Source organism: Sminthopsis crassicaudata, chromosome 3 (genome assembly GCF_048593235.1).
Source record: "Sminthopsis crassicaudata isolate SCR6 chromosome 3, ASM4859323v1, whole genome shotgun sequence".
NCBI lineage: Eukaryota > Metazoa > Chordata > Mammalia > Dasyuromorphia > Dasyuridae > Sminthopsis > Sminthopsis crassicaudata.
Genome location: NC_133619.1, coordinates 168,509,013 through 168,529,343, shown reverse-complemented (window position 1 = coordinate 168,529,343; position 20,331 = coordinate 168,509,013). Strand labels below are relative to the sequence as shown.

Below are 20,331 nucleotides of genomic sequence, written 5' to 3'. Positions count from 1 at the left end.
AGAGGAAGTGGAATGAGCAATGGTTTTGGCTCCAATCTGAGTTCCACAATTTAGTATGTTTGAAACTTTGGATAGCTCATTTTAATTTGTGGGTCACAATTTCCTGATATGAATTAGGGATATGAACTAGGTGATCTCCTAATTTTTTTCTGGTTTTAGGGCCTATGAAGATTCTTTAGGCTGTCTTCTCTTTTTTCTGTGTTACTCTAAAGAATCAGATCAAGGTGGAGTAGTTGGATGCTGATCCTTCTAAGTCCCAGACTCCCTGATTTCTGAGGCATCTTTGAATACTGGTTGAATTTACTTATAATGAAAATGCTTTATTTATCAGTGGAAGTAGCAGTGTAATTTGTCTTGAAGGAAGGCCAAAAATGAGTCCTATCAGTATTTTTTAAAAAGAAACCTATCCTTTACATTTTGTACTGAGTATTTGGAAAAGAAAGAAAAGAGCAAGACAGTGAGACACAGAGAACTATAAGTCCACAATTTTAAATAAACTCCTCTTTTAGTTATATTTTTAAATATTCATATTTGTTAGTGTTTATTGTTAATTTTTTTAAAAGAAAGAAGTGAGTGTGCACTGAACTTGTGAAGAGCTAGAAAAAAAAATCTCCATAGGCTCCTCCTGCTAGAGAACTCTATAGTCAACCAGAAGCCAGGCCATGGTAAAAATGATTACTAACATGTTCCTGTCCCATATAATTAGTTAAGTACAAATGGAATGCAAATTGATTTTTTGCTATTATCAATAATGTGTGCCCTTAAAAAGTATTCAAAGATCATAGATCTTGACTTCTTGTTACTAACTATTCTTACAATGTGCAAAAATTGAGTAATTTTGAGTATAGAGAGACAAAAGAAAGACTTCTTTGAAGGGAAAGTTATAATTTTAAGATTATTTTTTTAAAGAATGCAATAAATCCAAAAGCCATGGAAACTGGTTTTTGATATTATAGCAGAAATCAATTGTACTTTACTCAAAACACTTTTTCTTTTTTCTTTTTGCCCTATATACAACTTCTCAAACATTTATTTAATACATAATTTGAAGTAAAATTATATTGCTTATTTTCTTTTATAGGAGATTTCATTTGTTTATTTTTTTTTTCATTTTCACTACTTATTAAATGCTCTTAGATCATAAAATGTTTTAAAGGATATTTTAAAAGCACTGATTAACATTTTAAAAAAATTAATTATGAAGGTAAATCCAAGATAGCAGAGTAAAGGCAGAAAAAACCATTAGGCATGGTGTCCTATTATGATTTGGAACCTTTTATTAAGAAGGTATCAGCTCACTTGTGAGAATGCAATTGTTTTGCATTTTGTTTTTTATTTGTGTCCAGCATGAAGACCTTAGAAGTTCTAAGCCCAGAAAAACATGTTGGAAACACTAAAGTTAGCAAAGAAAATAATACTGTCTGGGACTAAAATTCCCAGGAATATACTAAGTTTTAAAATCCTTTTCTTGACACAGGGAAAGTCTGAATACCTGGTTACATTTGTTATAAATTGATCTTGCCTTGTCATTTTTTTTTCTTTTTAATATCAAGGGTGAGCCTGGAGTGGGTCTCCCAGGTCCCAAAGGATCAGCAGGTCTTCCTGGCATTCCTGGACGCCCTGGTGAAAAAGGGAACATTGGTGGACCAGGGATCCCTGGAGAACATGGACTTATAGGGCCACCTGGGCTACAAGGACTCAGAGGTAATGTTTTCAAAGACAGAAAATTTCAAAATGAATTCATTTTCTTAAATTACCTGTCTGTGGGTGGAAAGAAGGGAGTTCCTGATGTGGGTAACTGATTTACAATTTTTGTTTCTTCTCTTTAGGTGACCCAGGGCTGCAAGGAATCCAAGGCCCAAAAGGTGCCCCTGGTGCTCCAGGAATAGGCCCTCCTGGAGTTATGGGCCCCCCTGGAGGACAGGGGCCACCAGGATTAGCAGGTAATTCAGAGTTCCCTATACTGTCAGTAGTTGAGAAAAGACACTATATTTTTTCACTATGTGAGTGAAAGAAAGGATAAGCATAAATCTAAATAGTATGTTGGGTGGGGCAGTATTTGAAGAAAGTAATTTTTTTCAGTTTTCTTTTTCAAGTATTTTTTATTTAACTTTTCCCACACACATGTATTATTGAGCAAATAAAACTGAAAAACAAATCCTTTTTAAAATTTATTTTTATTTTATTTTAAAAATTAAAAAAAAAGAAAAAACCCAAATCTTACAGTGCATAGCTTTAGCTGCATAATCTGGTAAATGTCTAAAAATGTATGTCTCATCTTGCATTTTAAAGCTTATTACTTCTCCAGCAAGTGGTGAGTGGTACGATTCATGTTCATCCATTTAGATTTGCAGTTCATCTTTATGTTTATCAGAGTTATAAAGTCTTTCAGAGTTGTTTTTCTTTGTAACATTATCATTGTATAAATTGTTCTTCTGGTTCTTCTTCCTTTGCTTTGCATCAGTTTATGAAGGTCTTCTTAGTTTCCTCTGTCATTGTCCATTTCATCATTTCATAAGGCATGATATGGATTCTATCATATTCATATATGGACCGTTTCTTCTTTTTGGATTTCTTTGATGTAGAAACCTAACAATAATATAGTTGGGTCAGAGGATAGGAACTGTTTGGTAACTTCTTGGGCATAGCTTCAAAATGTTTGCCAGGAAGGCTAGATCATTTCAGAACTCCACTAATAATGTAGTAAGAGAATAATTTCAATTTGTAAAAATAATTTGATTGGTTATTTAAGTTAATGTTCCTTCCCATATGCTTGTAATACATGCCATTAGAAGGAGATGAGTAAAACATCCTTGAATTTTTATCATGTCATTTACATTTTTTCTAACTGAATGCAAGTGGATTCTCTTAATTGCTTCCTTGGTGGTAGTGTTAATTAGTGACATTGATATTAGGGTAGTGATATATGAATAGACCCAATCTTTAGCTCCTTCATAATCTTACAATAAAGAGGACTAGGAGAGTGGGAATCCATGAATCATTATTTATTAATAATTATAGTTTTAAGCTCGCCTCCTTCTGCTAGGGATATAGTAGACTTAAGGTTAATTATACTTAATAGGGACATATGTGTTTTCTTATAGTGTTTACCAAAAGTGACATATCTAGCAGGCTGTTTCTTGATTATGCAAGTTAAGATTATTTGCTTTTTGCCTTATTTTAGGTCCTCCTGGAATCAAAGGAGAGAAAGGTTACCCTGGATTCCCAGGATCAGATATGCCAGGACCCAAAGGAGATAAGGGAAGTCCAGGTCTTCCTGGATTAACAGGCCAAATAGGTTTACCTGGGCCTCCTGGCATACAAGGGACTCCTGGACTTCCAGGTTTTCCAGGTAAGTCATATTTGAAAACTCTTCTTCCTTCTCCAAAACTGTTAAATGAAATGATGCATGTTTACTTGAATATTCCGAGCCAAGTGAAAAACTGTCAACTATATGCAAATCTGAAATAACATTTATTCTTCTTTTGCTTTGCTCATAGGTTCCAAGGGAGAGATGGGAGTAATGGGAACCCCTGGTCAGCCAGGTCCTCCTGGACCAGTAGGTTCTCCAGGTTTCCAAGGAGTAAAAGGTAAGACTCATTGCCAGCTACAAAAATGTCAATACTCTGAAAAATCTAATTTCAAGCGTTTCTATTAGGTCAACTTCTCCTATAGAACATGGTTGCTATGTAGTTATATTAAATCCAAAGTTTCAATGACATGTTGCAATTTTCCTTATATCTTTATTGGGCAATTTTTTATGAATTTCTTTGGCCAGAATATTCATGGCAATTCTCTGAACTTAACTAGTCTTTAGATGACATTTATATTAAAACTTGCCAAATGTACTCCACTGAAACAGATTTTGAGAATATGAGATAATCACTATGCCATAAGAAAGCATGAAAGCAACGGAATAGGAAAGAATAGATCAGAAAGATTCACAATAATAAGTAATTAAATATATAATGCAAACTTATATCACATATTCTCAGATGAATAGCCTACAAGTATGTGTCTTTCCAACACTAGGAAGCATCCTTACTATAATTCTTGTATTGTCTTCTTTCTCTGTAGGTGACCAAGGTTTCCCAGGTACAACAGGACCCAGGGGTGATCCAGGTTTCAAAGGTGATAAGGGTGATGCTGGTCTCCCTGGACAGCCAGGATCAATGGATAAAGTGGACATGGACAGTATGAAGGGCCAGAAAGGAGATCAAGGAGAAAAAGGTAAACTTTCTTTCATTCATTTTGAGCCAGAAAAAATTCACATTTAAGGTGAAACTTTTAACCTAAGGTAGCACAAAACATGTCTGGAATTTTTAGGATTGTTTAGGATTCTCTGAAGTCTTTGCCAGCAAAATAGACTGTGTTATCCTCTCTCTTAACTAGCTAATATTGTTATCAACTTTAGTTTTGCTTGTCTTCAAAAATAAATATAATTTCTCTTATCTGACATTAGTACAAAATATATTTTCTCAAATGAATATTTTCTTTAAAATGTTATTCTATCAGAAATTTCTAATTTTATTTAGAGAAAATTATTATTTAAAATGTTATTTTCTTAAAAGGAAAAAAATGCTGTTGTAATTATCTTATATTTTTAGTTTTTTCATCCCTTAGAAAACTCTTCTTTTAGATGTTATGTTACATAACTTATTAAGATATGGTTTTGGGGAAGTTGGAGCCAAGATAGCAGAGTAAGGCAAGAACTCATTTGAACTCTCCCAAATTCATTTCTAAATGACTAAAATGATGCTTCAAAACAGATTCTGTAGCAGGAGAACCAAAAAAAGATTGAAGCAAAACTATTTTCTAGTCCCAAGACAACTTAGAAAATTGGCAGGAAAGGTTTGTCTCATTGGTGCAAAAGAGTGATATCCAACTCAGGTAGTACCTGAAGAAGCCAGCAGGGAGACTCCATGCTGGTGCAAGCAGACCAGCAGTAAGGCTTCATGTTCCCCATTCAAATCAGAAGTGAGATCCTATGCTAGCAAAATAAAATATCAGCAAAGCCTTTCATCTGTAGCATAGGTCACCAACAAGGCCCTATATCCCAAACATAGACCAATAGCACCTGGTTGAGGTCCATAGTCAGACTCTATGCCTTTGATAGCCTTGAGTACCTGATATAAGAAACTCAAGACTATTCTCTGCACTTAAAAGCAGAGCTCAACTTTAACGTAAAATTAAAAGTCAAGAAATAGGCTAGAAAAATGAGGAAAGAGCAGAAAAAGGTCCTGATTATGCAAAATTACTGGGTTGACATGGAAGATTAAAACACAAACTCAGAAGAGGAAACAGTATCAAAATAGCTATATGACAGTCTCAAAGAAAAATGCCAATTGGAATTAGGTCCAAAAAGCACTCCTAGAAGACAGCAAAAATAATTTTAAAAAGAAAATAAAAGAAATAGAAAAAAAATTTGGATAAAAAATAAAGTCATGTAAGAGAATCATGAAAAAAGAGTCAGCCATTTGGTAAAGGAAACAGAATAAAATGAAAAAAACCATACAGAAATCCACTGGAGAAAACAACTCCCGAAAAATTAGAAAAATAAGTACAAAAGCTCGTTGGAGAAAATAATCCCTTTAAATTAGAATTGGGTAGGTGGAAATTAATGGCTTTATGATACACCAAGAAACCATAAAATATAAATAAAATCAAAGGAATGAAAAAAAAAAGAAAAAATGTTAATTATCTCATTCGAAACTATTTCCTGGAAAATAGATCCAGAAGAGATAATTTAAGCATTATTGGACTACCTATAAGCTATGATCAAAAGAAGAACCTTAACATCATATTTTTAAAAATGATCAAGAAAAACTGCCCTGATATTTTTATGAAATAATTCATCACCTGCTAAAGAGATCCCAAAATGAAAATGACCAGGAATATTAAAACCAAATTCCTGAGTATCCAGGTCAAGGAAAAAAATATTGCTAGCTGTTAAAAAAAAGAAACAATTCAAATGTCATTGAACTCATAGTTAGGATAATACAAAATTTAGCAACTTCTACATGAAAGAATTGGAAAGCTTAGAATCTAAGATTTCAGAAAGCAAAAGAGCTAAGGTTACTATCACCTACCCAATAAAACTGAGTATCATCCTTCAGGGGAAAAAACTGATAGATGACTTTCAAGCATTCCTAATGAAAAATTAGAACTGAACAGAAAATTTGGTTTTCAAATATAAGCCTTAAGAGACACATAAAGAAATAAACAGGAAAAAGAAAACATAAGAGATTAATAAGGTTAAACTATTTACATTTATATGGAAGATTATACAAGAACACTTAAGAAGTTTTCCACTATTAAGGCAGTTAGAAAGAGCATAAATAGACAGATGGCATGAATATAAAGTGACTATGATGGGGTAATATATTTTGAACAAGTCACCAAAATAAAGAGGTGAGAAAGAGGATTGTCCTGGATGAAGAAGAAAGGGAGAGTTAGAATGAGGTAAATTATCATGTGAGAAAAATTACCTCATTATAAGTGTTATGAAAGGTATTACATTGGAGGGAAAGATTGAGGAGTGGTGATGGCAGGCAATGAACCTTTCTCTTAATTGGATTTGGCTTATAGAGAGAATAACATATACATTCAGTTGGGTATAGAAATTTATCTTATTCTATGAGAAGTAGGAGGAGAGAGAAAATTTGAAAAAGGAGGGCAGATTTAGAGAGGTAGTGGTTAGAAACAAAACATTTGTGAAAGGAAAGAGAAAAAGAGAGGAAAGAATAAATGGAGGGGAGAGAAGAGGATGGAGGGAAAACAGTGAATATGAAGGTGATGAATTCATCCATAGAACAGAAGCAGATAGCAGAGCAGATTAAAAAACAGGATCCTACAATATGTTGTTTATAAGAAACACATTTGAAGCAGAAGGAAGCAGAGTAAATATAAGGGGTTGGAACAAAGTTTCTTATATGTCAGAAAAGTTTTTTAAAAAACACAGGTAAGATAGAGATTTTGCCTCTTTTTGTTTCCTTAATTTTATTTTGTAACAGAGGAATTAAAAACAAAGAAAATATTTCATAATTAATTACTATGAAGGATAGGGGGAAGGATTGGACTTATGATTTCATTGATACTTGAATCTCTAAGATAAGGAAAATCCTTCTATCATTGCAGGTCAGCACCTTAGATTCTTTAAGTGTTGCCTAGTGCAGAGGAGTCTAATGATTAGTATTTTGCCTTTTTCCCCATAGCTTTATAAATAATAAATAATTTATAAATAATATTTATAAATATATATTTATAATATATAATAAATATTATATATAAATATATAATAAATATTATAAATAATATTTATAAATAAATAATTTATAAATAATAAATGCTTTATAAATAGGGGACAATACATATTTATTAAATTTTGTTTCTCTTTATCTCTCTGTCTCTAACTTTGCTGTTTTCTCTTTTTTATAACTTGGGGTACTCAGGACAAATTGGACCAATTGGAGATAAAGGAGCCAGAGGAGATCCTGGCACTCCAGGAGTACCTGGGAAAGACGGACAAGCAGGAACTCCCGGCCAGCCAGGTATAGAATAAGATTTTAGTGCTCTAAAGTATATTTGTAATTTAATGTCGAAGTAGTATGTGAATGTTTCTAAAATAATTTTTGGGCAAAATGTTTGATGTTTTCTTCCCCCCCCCCTTTTTTTTTTCTTAAAGGTCCTAAAGGTGATCAAGGTCTTGGGGGATCTCCAGGTGCTCCAGGACTACCAGGACCAAAGGGTTCTGTTGGTGGAATGGGTTTGCCAGGTAAATTGGGATTTTGTGAAAGTTTCTACTTCATGGTGAATGATAAAACACATTTAATAGTGACTGGATCTGTCTGCCAAATGAAATCACATAGCTAGTCTGGGGAGGAAGAGATTACACTAACATTCACAAAAATGTGATATTTTCATTAATTAATTAACTTTAATCAGTTTACAAAGTCAACATCACTCATGTTAACTTAAAAGTGTAATTGCATACATTGGGACTTGTTTCTTGAAGCCAGAAAATTAAATAGAATTATGCAGTTTCCAAAGAAATTGTTGTCTTTCCATTGAAGAGTTTGCAATTAATTTGAACTTGATTAATCCTTATTATAGTTTTCAATTACATCATGATAGCCACTATCTCATCTAATTCTCCATACTCCATGATTTTATTAGCATTTTTCTCTCTTTGAGATGTAGACACATCATTTTCATAATAATTATTATAGAGACAAATATAATATTCTATTCAGTATGCTATTATTCTCATAAGTCTTTAATTTGTACAGAATTTAGAGAATTATTTGGGACATTCCAAGAAGACTCTCTTACCTATGGGATTTTGCAGAAGTTCCTTGATTTTTCTGAGATCAGTTTTCTAATCTGTAAAATGGAAGAAATGAACAAGATTATTTCCTTAAATTTCCTTTGACTTTTATTGTCAGTGAGTCTAAGTAGAAATTACTGTAACCATCTTGGTACTTCATTCTTGGGAGCAAAGTTTTTTCTTTTTAATTGAAAAAATAAATTTGTGGGTTGGTTCACTAGAAATTGAAGATTCTTTGGCTTGTATTTTTAGGGTCACCTGGAGAAAAAGGAGCACAAGGAATCCCCGGTTCTCAAGGTATCCCAGGTTTCCCAGGATTAAAAGGAGAAAAGGGAGTGAAAGGAGAAGCAGGTCGCCCAGGCATTGGGACTCCTGGACTTCCTGGTGAAAAGGTATTTACCATTTCATATTTAAAGGCTCATTCCCTTCTATCACATACCTCAGATTCTAATGTACAAGTATTTGTTATATTACTATTTGTCCAGGTCCATCCATAAATCTAGCTGATATATTGCAGGTCTTTATGATGGTCTTTATGGATATTTATTACCATAATAATGAAACCATATAATCTCCCTCTTTTTTGGCTTACAGTCGTGGTGATATTTAATATGCTGATCATGTATGTGTAACTGATAATATGCTATAGTCTACTTATTTCCACTATGCATAGAAACCCTTAGTTTTCCAGTGGTTTTCACTAGTTACTTTTCATTATGATTTTTTTAGTATCATATAGCCTTAGAGATTTACTTTAACTCTTAAAGAGTTCAAGATGTAAAGTATCAATATGTGTTGATAGAAGGGACTTCATTATTTGGAAGCTACATTCTTATTTATATCCTATATCTATATTCCTCATCCTTATTTATATCAATAAAATCATAAGTCTAGTTTTTATTCTTAACCCATGAAGGTCCTATGAGAGCATAGTCATATGTATAGTATAGCACAGCATCACTAGGAGAATTTATACTAAAAATATGTTTTTCTACTGGTGTGTTTTTTTCCTGCAGCAAAAAGTAATCCATGATATAAACATTTTTTTGTATTACATCTAGTCTTTGATTATTTTATATTAAACAAATTTTAGTGTATAGTACTTTTTCTCACACACATAAACAAAGGTTTGGAAATGTTGATAGTAGTTTAAAGATCAAGTGGAGAATCATTATTTGAAGACAGAAAAAATAATTTATATCATGTCAAATGGATGTGTACATAATGAATGAAAGTAGAATAAAGAAGGATGAGTAGTAGTCCATTTTCTCCCTAAGGTGCCTCATGCATCTCTTGCATATCAAAAGAAATGGAATATTCATTTGAAAATAAAAGTATCTAATGATCTAACATCTAACTATATTAATGATGACAACAATAATATCTAATTACATATTGCTTTTAAGAATTAGATAGCATTTTACTCATAAACACCTACTTTGAGGTAGGCAGTGTAATACAATTTTCCATTTGACAGATGAGGCTGACCCTACTCGCCTAGGGTCAGTCAGCTAGAAAGTGACAAAATCAAGATTTGAACCCAGATTTCCTGAGCCTAAATCCAATGCTGTTTACAATATAGAATAAGAACAGTTATAATTTCCATTTATGTAAAAATTTGTTAAATATTTGAGACACCTTATCTCATTCACTCCTTGTACTAGGTAGTATAGGTAGCATCATCCCACAGAAAAAAAAGTTCTAAGAGGTTAACAACAAAAAGAAGTATTTAATAAGAATGTAGAGTATTCAGAATGATATGGGAGATCAAAAAGTAATGAATAGAGATATAGAATATTTATATTACTTTTGTGTTTGCAGACTTTGTGCTATAATACATATATATGTATACACACACACACACACAATCTTATTTGATTCTCAAATCCCCATGAGATAAATAGATGCCTTTTTGCCCTGGTTTTTATAGATAAAGAAAATGATGCTGGATGAACCTTGCCTGATACCTCACACTGCTAGTATATTTCTGAGTCAAGATTTGAATTCAGGTTCTTCCAAATCTGTTATTCTATCTACTAAGCTAGCTTTGTACATCATAAAAAATCTAGTTATCATAAGAAGGGTCAGACCTGAGCTATAAGTAGACATCTTTAGAGGCAAGATTCAGGCAATTTTTCAATTCCACTACAACTGCCTTTTCAGCAAAACATCAGAATTTGCCAACATCAAATGTGAATTAAAATATGTGGATTTTTTTTACTTACAGGGAGACCCTGGACCTTCAGGTTTCCCAGGAAGGCCTGGAGAAAAGGGAGAAAAAGGAAGCCCAGGAATGCCAGGAATGCCTGGTCCTCCAGGTCCTGGAGGATTACCTGGGAATGTAGGCTATCCAGGTAAGTGGAAGAAGGCTGTCTTTTTGACTCTGGGGATTAAAATGAACAAGAAGTCAGCAAAATTAAAGGGATCTCTTATTTTTAGGGAGCCCTGGAATGCCTGGAGAGAAGGGTGACAAAGGACTTCCTGGCTTGGATGGTGTTCCTGGAGTTAAAGGAGATGCAGGTAGAAAATGGCTCTAAAAACAAGCTTGAAAGGGATGCTGTGTATTCCCCTAAAAAGGGGGTGTAGTTAGTGATGACAATATTGATATATAATTTTATAATTGTGTGTAGATTTGTGTGTAAGTTGATCATAAAGCTTGCATTAGTCTCCATCAAATTCCCCGAAAAATAACTTATAATCAAAGAAAGAATGCTTGTGTTCTAGGCGCTGTTTTAAGTGCTTTACAGTCATCTCATTTGATTCTCCTAACATCTTGAGAGGAAGGTATTATCATTATCCCATTTTATAGTTGAGGAAAAGGAAACAATGGTTAAGTAATTTATTCAGGGTTATAGAGCTATTGAATTTCTGAAGTTGATTTTCAACTCAGTTCTTCCTGATTTGATCCATGGAGCTCTATTCAGTGAACCTCCAAGGACAGCAAACATCAACCCCTGAAAGGACTTTGCAGTTACTTCCTCCAACTCCCTCATCTTATAGGTAGAAAACTGAGGCAAAGAGAAAAGTGAAGAGTGATCAATGCCACAAATAAGATTCACATATAGATTCTATCACTCTTTTTCTCACACTGCCCACCAGCTTAGTTCATTCAACTCAAGATTTTGCTATACCTTTAGCATTGGGTATCTAAACTGTCATCATTTTTTGAAGAGTGCCATATGCATTTACTAATGCACTAAGTTTTGCCCTACCATTTTAGTGGTGTGAAGGACTCCTTGACATGAAAAAAATTGTCATTGATAGAGATCAGAAATTTTTCTATAATTTCTAGATGTCTTATAGAGATTGTATTGGCACATTGAAAGGTTGAATGATTTGTCCAGGTTTACACAACTAAAATGTTCCAGAAGCAAGGGTTTGAGACTACAAACTCAGTCTTCCATTAATGGCACCAGGTTTCCTTCCACACTGCATTGAAATGGAGAGTAGAAGGAGGAACAGGGATGAAAGAAGAATGATTATTTGCAGCCATGGCAGAACGGAAAAAAGGGAAATATAAATTGTACCTTTTATAAGATCTAGAACAAGTGCTAATTTTCTTTGAAATTAAGGTCAGAGATGCAAAAATCTGATAACTCTAGAGTTGAGTTTTGAATATTTCTCCTCCTCTGCTAGGTCAGCCTGGTGTTCCAGGTCCAGCAGGTCCAGGTGGTCAAAAAGGTGAACCAGGTGGTGATGGAATTCCAGGATCAGCTGGTGAGAAGGGTGAACCAGGTATGTGCCCTAGATCATTGAATTTTTCCTTTATGTTCATTTGAAATTTATTCTGATACATATGTCTACCCAGTTGTCTCTCAAAAACAAGGATTACTTGTAAGACACCTTTCATCTTTTAGCCCTCAGTCTGGCAGATTTCAAGACAGACGTTTTCAGATCACAAATTAAGATTTTTAAAACACATTTATAGGGTCTCAAGAGTAAGCTCAAAAGTAGAAAAATGGTATAGTGGTCTAGATTCCAACATTTTTTTTCCTATTCATCTTTTCCCCCTTATACACTGTGTTTATACCAATGGTTTTCTTCCTCTTCTTTCTCCCCCAATTTTCATACAAATTTACCTACTTTCTGATTCTGGGATCTTAGTTGAAAATGATATAAAAATAATCACTATATGTTATTCATGGTAAAAGTCTTTACAACTCTTACCTGAAAGGCCCTAGATGATTAGCTATTAAAGAATATAGAATTCCAAATTCTTTAGATATTTTGATCGGTCATTGGGGTAGATGATCTTTTTGCAATTATAGATCCCAATCTTTCTCTCCTTTCTACTTCTATGTTATTCTTGTCCATATCTTCCCATATTTTTCCATAAAACTTCCATCCAAAATACTGAAGACCTTTTGGTTCTCTGCATACCTTTAGGTTATTAATGTGGCACCTAGGCTTTCCCTCTGCTATTTTTCATTCTCACTAGGTTGGCCCAACTCCTTTTCCAGTCACACATGCCCTTCATATTGTCTTTTATGCCATCTTCAAGTAGCACAAAATAATTTAATATTATAGAATCTCAAATACATAATCAAAGAGTTTGTTATAAATTATAGAATAAGGAATTTTACCCAGCAGATGGAATTAATTCATTGATAAATTCCTATACATTAAACTCAATTTGCATATTATTGCCAGCCTTTAATGTAAGGAAGATTTTAAAAAATGAAATAGAACTTTGATTCTTACTCTCAGTGTTTGCTAAATAGGTCTTCCAGGAAGAGGACTTCCAGGATTTCCAGGTTCCAAAGGAGAAAAAGGTAATAGATGCTATTAGAATGTGTTCTTTTTTAAAATTAATTTTATAATTATAATTTTTGACAGTACATATGCATGAGTAATTTTTTTTACAACATTATCCCTTGTATTCATTTTTCCAAATTTGTGTTCTGGTTTTTAAACTAATTGCCACTGTACATTATATCAGCAGAGTTGGAGGTAAGAAGTCTGCAAGGCTTACCTAGTCAGTTTTTATTACTTTGGCAGCATATTGGACATAAGTGATAAGTAGTTTCTTGGTGTACAGTTTTCCTGCAAGGCATGTGAGTTTAATTTATGGATTGGAATGGTGTCAGTTATTTGTTAGAAGCTCTGATTCTATTTTTAAAAACTATTTTAATAAACTCTACTAGCCAGGAAAATATTATATGTGTATGTGTGTTTATACAATGCTGAGTATATGAATATATAATTTTGAATTATATATTTAAATATATATTAAATATATTATATATTTGAATTATATACATATCTTCATTTGTATGAAGATGACCCCTAAAGCAGTTGGGGTTAAATGACTTGCTCAATGTCACATAGCTAGGAAGTATTAAGTTTCTGAGGCCAAATTTGAACTCAGGGTTGTCCTGACTTTAGGACTGGTGGTCTGTACATTGCACCACTTAGCTACCCCTATACAAAACATTCTAAAAAAAAAAACAAAAACAACAAATCAAAACTTAAATACTACTATAGAAATGATATTTAGGAGGCATGGTTATACAAGGATCATGCTAAAATTACAAGAAAAAATTTTAAAAATATTCCCAATCTTCATAAATACCAATAAATACAAGTGACAAAACACATAGAAGTTCATATGGTTACCTATAGCATTCAGAGATGTGATTGTGAAATAATAGATCCTAAGTAATTGTGGAGCTGAAGGGACGGTTCATGTGATAGTATCAGTTTACATTTATATAATGCTCTCAGCTTAAAAGGTACTTGCTTTCCTACCACTTAAAGAGGGAGATCCTTATTGCATATGTTATCCCCATTTTATAACAAAGGAAACAGGTTTAGACGGTGGGATGATTTGTCCACAGTGCCATCATTCACTACTTATTGTATTTACTAAAATGCTTAATACCAGATTAGATAAATATGGAAATATTCATGATAGAGGTAAGAAATTAATAATATTTTGAAGAAGAAAACCACAAGAACCAAAGAATTTTTGCCCTTAATTCATTCTAGAGTGTGCTAAAATCTTGGGCAGCAATTGATTTTGCTCCTGTGGATTCCCTTGACTAGGACTAACAGGATAGCTTGGGTTTAGACTTACTACATTGCTCTTTTTTTCCTTTAGTCAAGCTCACTCAAAATCAGAGAATGATATCTTTGAATAAATACTTCTTAGGGCTATTGAAGTACTGAGTTGCAGGATAGAGCAATTAATATGGCACCCTGCTGTTGTTTTGGTAGTAAGTTGGAGCTATACAGGAGAATCCACGTGATCAAATATAACAATTGTAATAGATTGCTTCTATAGTATTGTTTCTTCATTACTTTTTTTTTTATATTGGGGACCAAATAGTGTAGTTGGCTTGGCAGTAATTTTGGTAATTTTCCCTCTGGAAGTGATACTTTTAATGATTAGCAATGCAATATTCACAGTAATCTTTTGATAGAAATGCAACCATAAAAATGAATGAGAAAAATGCCCAAATTCTTATTATCCTGTGCTTATTTTCTAGAGATGATTATGGAATGAAATTAGAATGGTGTAAAATAAAGGGAAAATTGATGGAATACCAGCTTACTTAGTGGAGTTCTTCACTGAGTTCACCCCTAGGCAGCATGCTAGTAGATCATGAGAAAAATGCTGCATGAAAAGTTTAATAAATTGAACCAGATAATTAATTCATGTATTGGATTGTATCATTATTATTCAATTTATCTTGTGGTTTAGGTTCCAAGGGAGAATTGGGTTTCCCAGGATCAGCAGGAAGTCCAGGAATTCCTGGACTCAAAGGAGAACCAGGATTTATGGGTCCTCCGGGTCCCCCAGGACAACAAGGATTACCTGGAGTTCCTGGTCGAGCGGTAGAAGGTCCTAAAGGAGACAGGGGTCCACAGGGTCAACCTGGCATACCTGGTAAGTAGATGTTGAAGTATATTTTGTTCATAGTGGAACTAAGAGCATCTATAATGCTCTTACTAGAGCAATGCTCGTCACTAGAGCTAGAGCTAGGATTAGAAATAGCAGGGTATTGAAAAAAAAATCTTAAAATTTTATTAAGAGTAAAAGTAGAGAGAATGAAAGATAGGAAATATGAGAACAGTCTCTAGAATATTTGACATCTGCTATATTGATTTTTCAAGTTTTACTCTGGGTGAAGATATTATAACCATTTTTGTCTGTCAACATGTTATAGAAGTGACAGATCTAGTGTCAGTGAGTGTGAAATAGTCAAATCAATAGGCATTGTCTACTATGTGCCAGGCTCTGTGTTAAGAGCTGGAAATACAAAGAAAGGCAAATAACAACTGTCCCTTCTTTCAAAGAGCTCACAACCTACTAAAGAAGATAATATGCAATCAATTAAGTACAAATAAGAGGATAATTAAAGATAATGTCAGAAATAAGGCACTATCATTAAGGGAGATGAGAAAAGACTTCAAAAGATGGAATTTTAGATGGGTCTTGAAGGAAGCCTGGAGAACCAAGAGGCAGAGATGAGTAGAGAGTTCATTGCAGATATAGGGAATAGCTAGTGAAAAAAAACAAGTCCATAATAGAGGTTCTTGTGAGACAAACAGCTAAGAGGTCAGTGTTATTATATTTTAGAGAATATGGAGTGCAGTAAGATATAATATTGTAAAGGCAGGAAGGGGTCAAAAACCATTTTATATTTGATCCTGGAGGTAATAAGAAATAACCAGAATTTGTTGACTAGGAGAGGTGACATGATTAGATTTGTTGTTTAGGATGATCAAGTTGAGAGCTGCAGAAGTATATTAGCAATTTTGGGAATCAGGCTTTCTGTTTTCATTAAAATGTTTATGTGGTCATAGTCCAATTATTCCCTGTAGCTCTTATCCTGGGTTTTTGGTGGGCTTGTGATAATAGGGCTACTTTTTGATATATACACACACATATATATATATATATATATATATATATATATATATATATATATATACACATACATACATATCTATCTATCTATATATATATCATATTATAATATCTGGTGTAAGGGCAGAAATGACATGAAAGGAACCATATACAAATAGCTGACATCACCCAACTATGTAAAATTTATGGACGATTATATACTTTTTAACCTTTTTCAGGTGTTCCTGGACCTATGGGCCCTCCTGGCCTCCCAGGACTTGATGGAGCTAAAGGAGAAAAAGGAAATCCAGGTTGGCCAGGATCCCCAGGTGCTCCTGGAGCTAAGGGAGATCCAGGATTTCAGGGAATGCCTGTAAGTTGTTTTAAGTACATTGTCTATAGTGTGTATTAGTGTGTATTTCATTAGTTTTCTTTTAAACCTTTTTCAAGTCCTCCCTACTAGCTCTGGAGCTAGACTACCCTCCTTTTCTTTATCTGATTCTCTCATGTATAAATCTGTATCTTCTCTCTTATTAACATCCCACCTACTGGGCATATATATTTCTAATGTTGTTTCGTTTCTCTATGCACTATTGGCACGATAGTACGTAAATCTTAGAAAATATTTTGATATTTGATTCTATGTAATTATTAAGGGGGAGAAAATATTGCATTAGAAATTATATTTCTGGAAGTTTTTCTTCTATGCCCAAGGGAAAAGAAAACTGCAAAATCAAATGGTAAATTCAGTGGATTAAACCAACCATAGAGTAATTATTAGCTTTTACAAGTTAGTCATCTAGCTAGAAAGCATTCATTAAGCACTTACTATGTGCCAGGCATCATCTTAAGCACTAGGAATACAAAGTAAGGTAAAAACATAGTCTCTGCTCACATTCTAATGAAGGAGATGACATATATAATTTCAAGACATATAAGATATATAAAGAGCTAGTTTTGTAAAACTTCTCTTTTCTAGCTAATTCCTATTATAGACTGATATATCTGGTATGTAGGAGAAAGGATAAGAGAGAAAATCTGTTTTGACTTGAACAAAACTTCCTAAGAAAAGGGTTCCGGGGCAACACATGACAAATGGGTAGGTTTTTGTCTTCACTAACATACAAATCACTAAATACTACATATCTAGCTTAGGCTATTATAATGACAGTCTACTTTTCAGGTAAAGGGGGCAACATTTATAGTATTCAGACACTTCCTCAAATCACATTTGCACAAAATGGTCATTATAGAACATAACAGTTTGATAATATATTCAGATTCATGACTTAGTGAGTCATAAAATGCTGCTAACTTACAAATAATATGTAAGTATGTTCATATTTACAAAGATGCATATGATCATATGTAAATATTATAGAGTCAAAGAAAAATATGTTTCATGAGTAGATGAAGGTTCTTTATGTCTTAGCTCCAAGAATCCAAGTTCTTCTCCATGCCATTATGAGATGTTTTGGAATACAATTTGTATCCACCTATACTAAACTATAATCATGATACAATTTAGTAAAAAATGAAAATACAAAGCATTATTAATTCTAGTTTATCAACAGTAAATTTGAAATTCAGTGTTATTTAGATAATTTCCAAGGGCAGATGTTAAATTATTGAATAAGAATCCCAAATCTTCTTGTACTACCCACTCAAAAAATGTTGGCATTTTCCCAATGAATCAGTATCAGATAAAAGACTTATGAATAATTTGAGCATTTCAGCAGCTTTGGCTATCTGCAATTACAATAACTATTTTACATTCATTCCTGTTATTATAAGAGCTTATATATTTTTCACTATATGTTGAATATGTATTGTGAGATTGCAATATGTATGAATACATTTTCAACCTGGTTATTGTTGTATTACAGTTGCCCTGATGTAAGTGTGTGTAATTTGTCAGTTATTCATATATTCCTGCTTTTCTTCTATCTGTAACATACAAATATAATTACCATCCTGTAGAGTCTGCCAACAAATATTAAGCAATCTTTCTGCATATTATTTTTGTTATGGCATTTTTCTATAAAGGCAAAGTAGAGAAACAAATCTTTGTAAGAAGCAATACATTTTTTCATACATTATAACCCATGACTTGGGAAGAGGATATATATTGAAATAGCTAGAAAGTGAGACAATATTTTAAAATTCATGATATTCATTTAAAAAAAGAAAACACCATTTTTACAATATCTTCCTTTGTTTTCTTTGCCTCTTCCAAAGCATCATTTTTCAAATATTTGTTTTAGATACAATACTGAATTTGATTTTTGGAGAAAACTTCCCTACAAAATATAATGATACTATAGCCATATATGTTATCATCATCCTCATCTCATGAATAGATTTTTGTTGACTGTTTAGCTCTATATTAAGCACTGAGTGTGCAAAGAGATATAAAAATCAGTCCTTGTCATGAAGGAAGAAAAAGGCATATAGACATGAAATATAAGTATATCAAATCATCCATATATTCAGGTTCTATTTTTGACACACAGTAATATTATCATCCTTCTAATATCATGTGAGAAAGTGACAAATAGTAATAATAGGACACTTTATAATTACATTATCTCATTTCATCTCTGCAATAATCTATGAAGTAGATAGTATAGATATTGTTATCTACATTTTAAAGAAAAGAAAACTTGAATGATGATGTTGGAGTCAGAAGACCTGGCTTCAAATTCTGCTTTTTATGTATACTGTCCCTAGGCCTTGATATTTCTTGGTTTTCTATAAAGTGAGGAAATTGGATTTCAAAGATGTCAGTCTCATGGCCCTTATCTACATGTGTCTAGAAATTCTGAATGAGATTAAAATGAAATTGGAAATTTTTTTAAATAAATAAGGATATAATAAAATATAGATAATATTGGTGGACAGCTGAGTGGTGTAGTGGACATTGTACTGGACCTGAAATTAGAATGACCCGAGTTCAGATCTGACCTCAGGGACTTACTTATCTGTATGATCCTGGGTAAGTCACTTTGCCTCAATTTCCTCATCTGTAATATGATCTGGAGGAGGAAATAGCAAATGACCTCATTATCTTTGCCAAGAAAACCATGGAGTAGCAAGGAGTCAGACACGACTTAAATGACTGAACAAAAACAAGATAAGGTTAATTTATGGTTTTCTAAATCAGAATGTGACCTGTTCATTTGAGGTTGATACCAATGAACTTGTTGATTTTTGAGATCCTTTGCAGTTCTACCTTTATTTTTCATTTAGTATTTTATTTTCTCCTAATTATATGTAAAAATAATTTTCAACATTTGTCTTTAAAATTGAGTAACAAATTATTTCTTTCACTCTCCCTCATTGAGAAGGCAAGCAATTTTATATAAGTTATGCATGTGTAGTTATGCAAAAGTTTCCCATAGTGTAAAAGAAAGTATCAACTGAAATAACCCCCCATAACTTCTAAAATGAATAAAGTTTTTTAAAATATGTATCAATTTGTACTCAGACCCCATCAGTTCTTTTTCTGTGCTTGGATAGCATTTTTCATCATAAATCCTTTATAGTTGTATCATTGTATTGTTGAGAATAGTTAAATCTTTCACAGTTAATTATGTTACAGTATTGCTGTTACTGTATATAGTTCTCCTTATTCTGCTCATTCCACTTTGTATCAGTTTATTTAAGTCTTTCCAGGTTTTTCTGTGACTAGCTCATCATTTTTTATACAACAATTGCATTCCTTCACAATCATACATTAAAAATTGTTTAGCCATTTCTTAATTGATGGGCATCCCCTAAATTATGAATTCTTTGCTACCAGGCATGGTTTCAAATTACTCTACATAATAGTTGAATCAATTCACAACTCCACCAACAGTTTATATTAGTCTCAATTTTCTCACATTCCATTCAATATTTATCATTTTCCTTTTCTGTCCTATTAGTCAATCCAAGTACCTCAGAGTTGTTTTAATTTGTATTTCTCCCATCAAAAGTAATTTAGAGCATTTTTTCATATGGGTATAGATAATTTTGATTACTTCATTAAAAACTGTTTATATTTTTTGGTCATTTTTCAAGAGCTCCTATCTTGATAAATTTGATTCAATTTTCTATATATTTGAGATATGAGGCCTTTATCAGAGAAACTTTCTTGTATTTTTTCATAATT

General features: G+C 32.9%; 1 protein-coding gene across 3 annotated transcripts in view; it reads left to right on the top strand.

Annotated features, from left to right (window-relative positions):
* Positions 1 to 20,331, top strand: part of COL4A1 (collagen type IV alpha 1 chain) — a 185,699-nt gene that overhangs the window by 140,403 nt on the left and 24,965 nt on the right. For all 3 annotated transcript variants that reach the window (XM_074299530.1, XM_074299532.1, XM_074299531.1), the window contains 14 exons: positions 1,554 to 1,704; positions 1,830 to 1,943; positions 3,185 to 3,352; positions 3,501 to 3,590; positions 4,078 to 4,230; positions 7,452 to 7,550; positions 7,685 to 7,774; positions 8,579 to 8,718; positions 10,554 to 10,680; positions 10,766 to 10,846; positions 11,963 to 12,061; positions 13,048 to 13,098; positions 15,030 to 15,215; positions 16,418 to 16,551. In XM_074299530.1, coding sequence (XP_074155631.1) covers positions 1,554 to 1,704; positions 1,830 to 1,943; positions 3,185 to 3,352; positions 3,501 to 3,590; positions 4,078 to 4,230; positions 7,452 to 7,550; positions 7,685 to 7,774; positions 8,579 to 8,718; positions 10,554 to 10,680; positions 10,766 to 10,846; positions 11,963 to 12,061; positions 13,048 to 13,098; positions 15,030 to 15,215; positions 16,418 to 16,551 — 1,683 coding nt within the window. The remainder of the gene's footprint in view (positions 1 to 1,553; positions 1,705 to 1,829; positions 1,944 to 3,184; positions 3,353 to 3,500; positions 3,591 to 4,077; positions 4,231 to 7,451; positions 7,551 to 7,684; positions 7,775 to 8,578; positions 8,719 to 10,553; positions 10,681 to 10,765; positions 10,847 to 11,962; positions 12,062 to 13,047; positions 13,099 to 15,029; positions 15,216 to 16,417; positions 16,552 to 20,331) is intronic.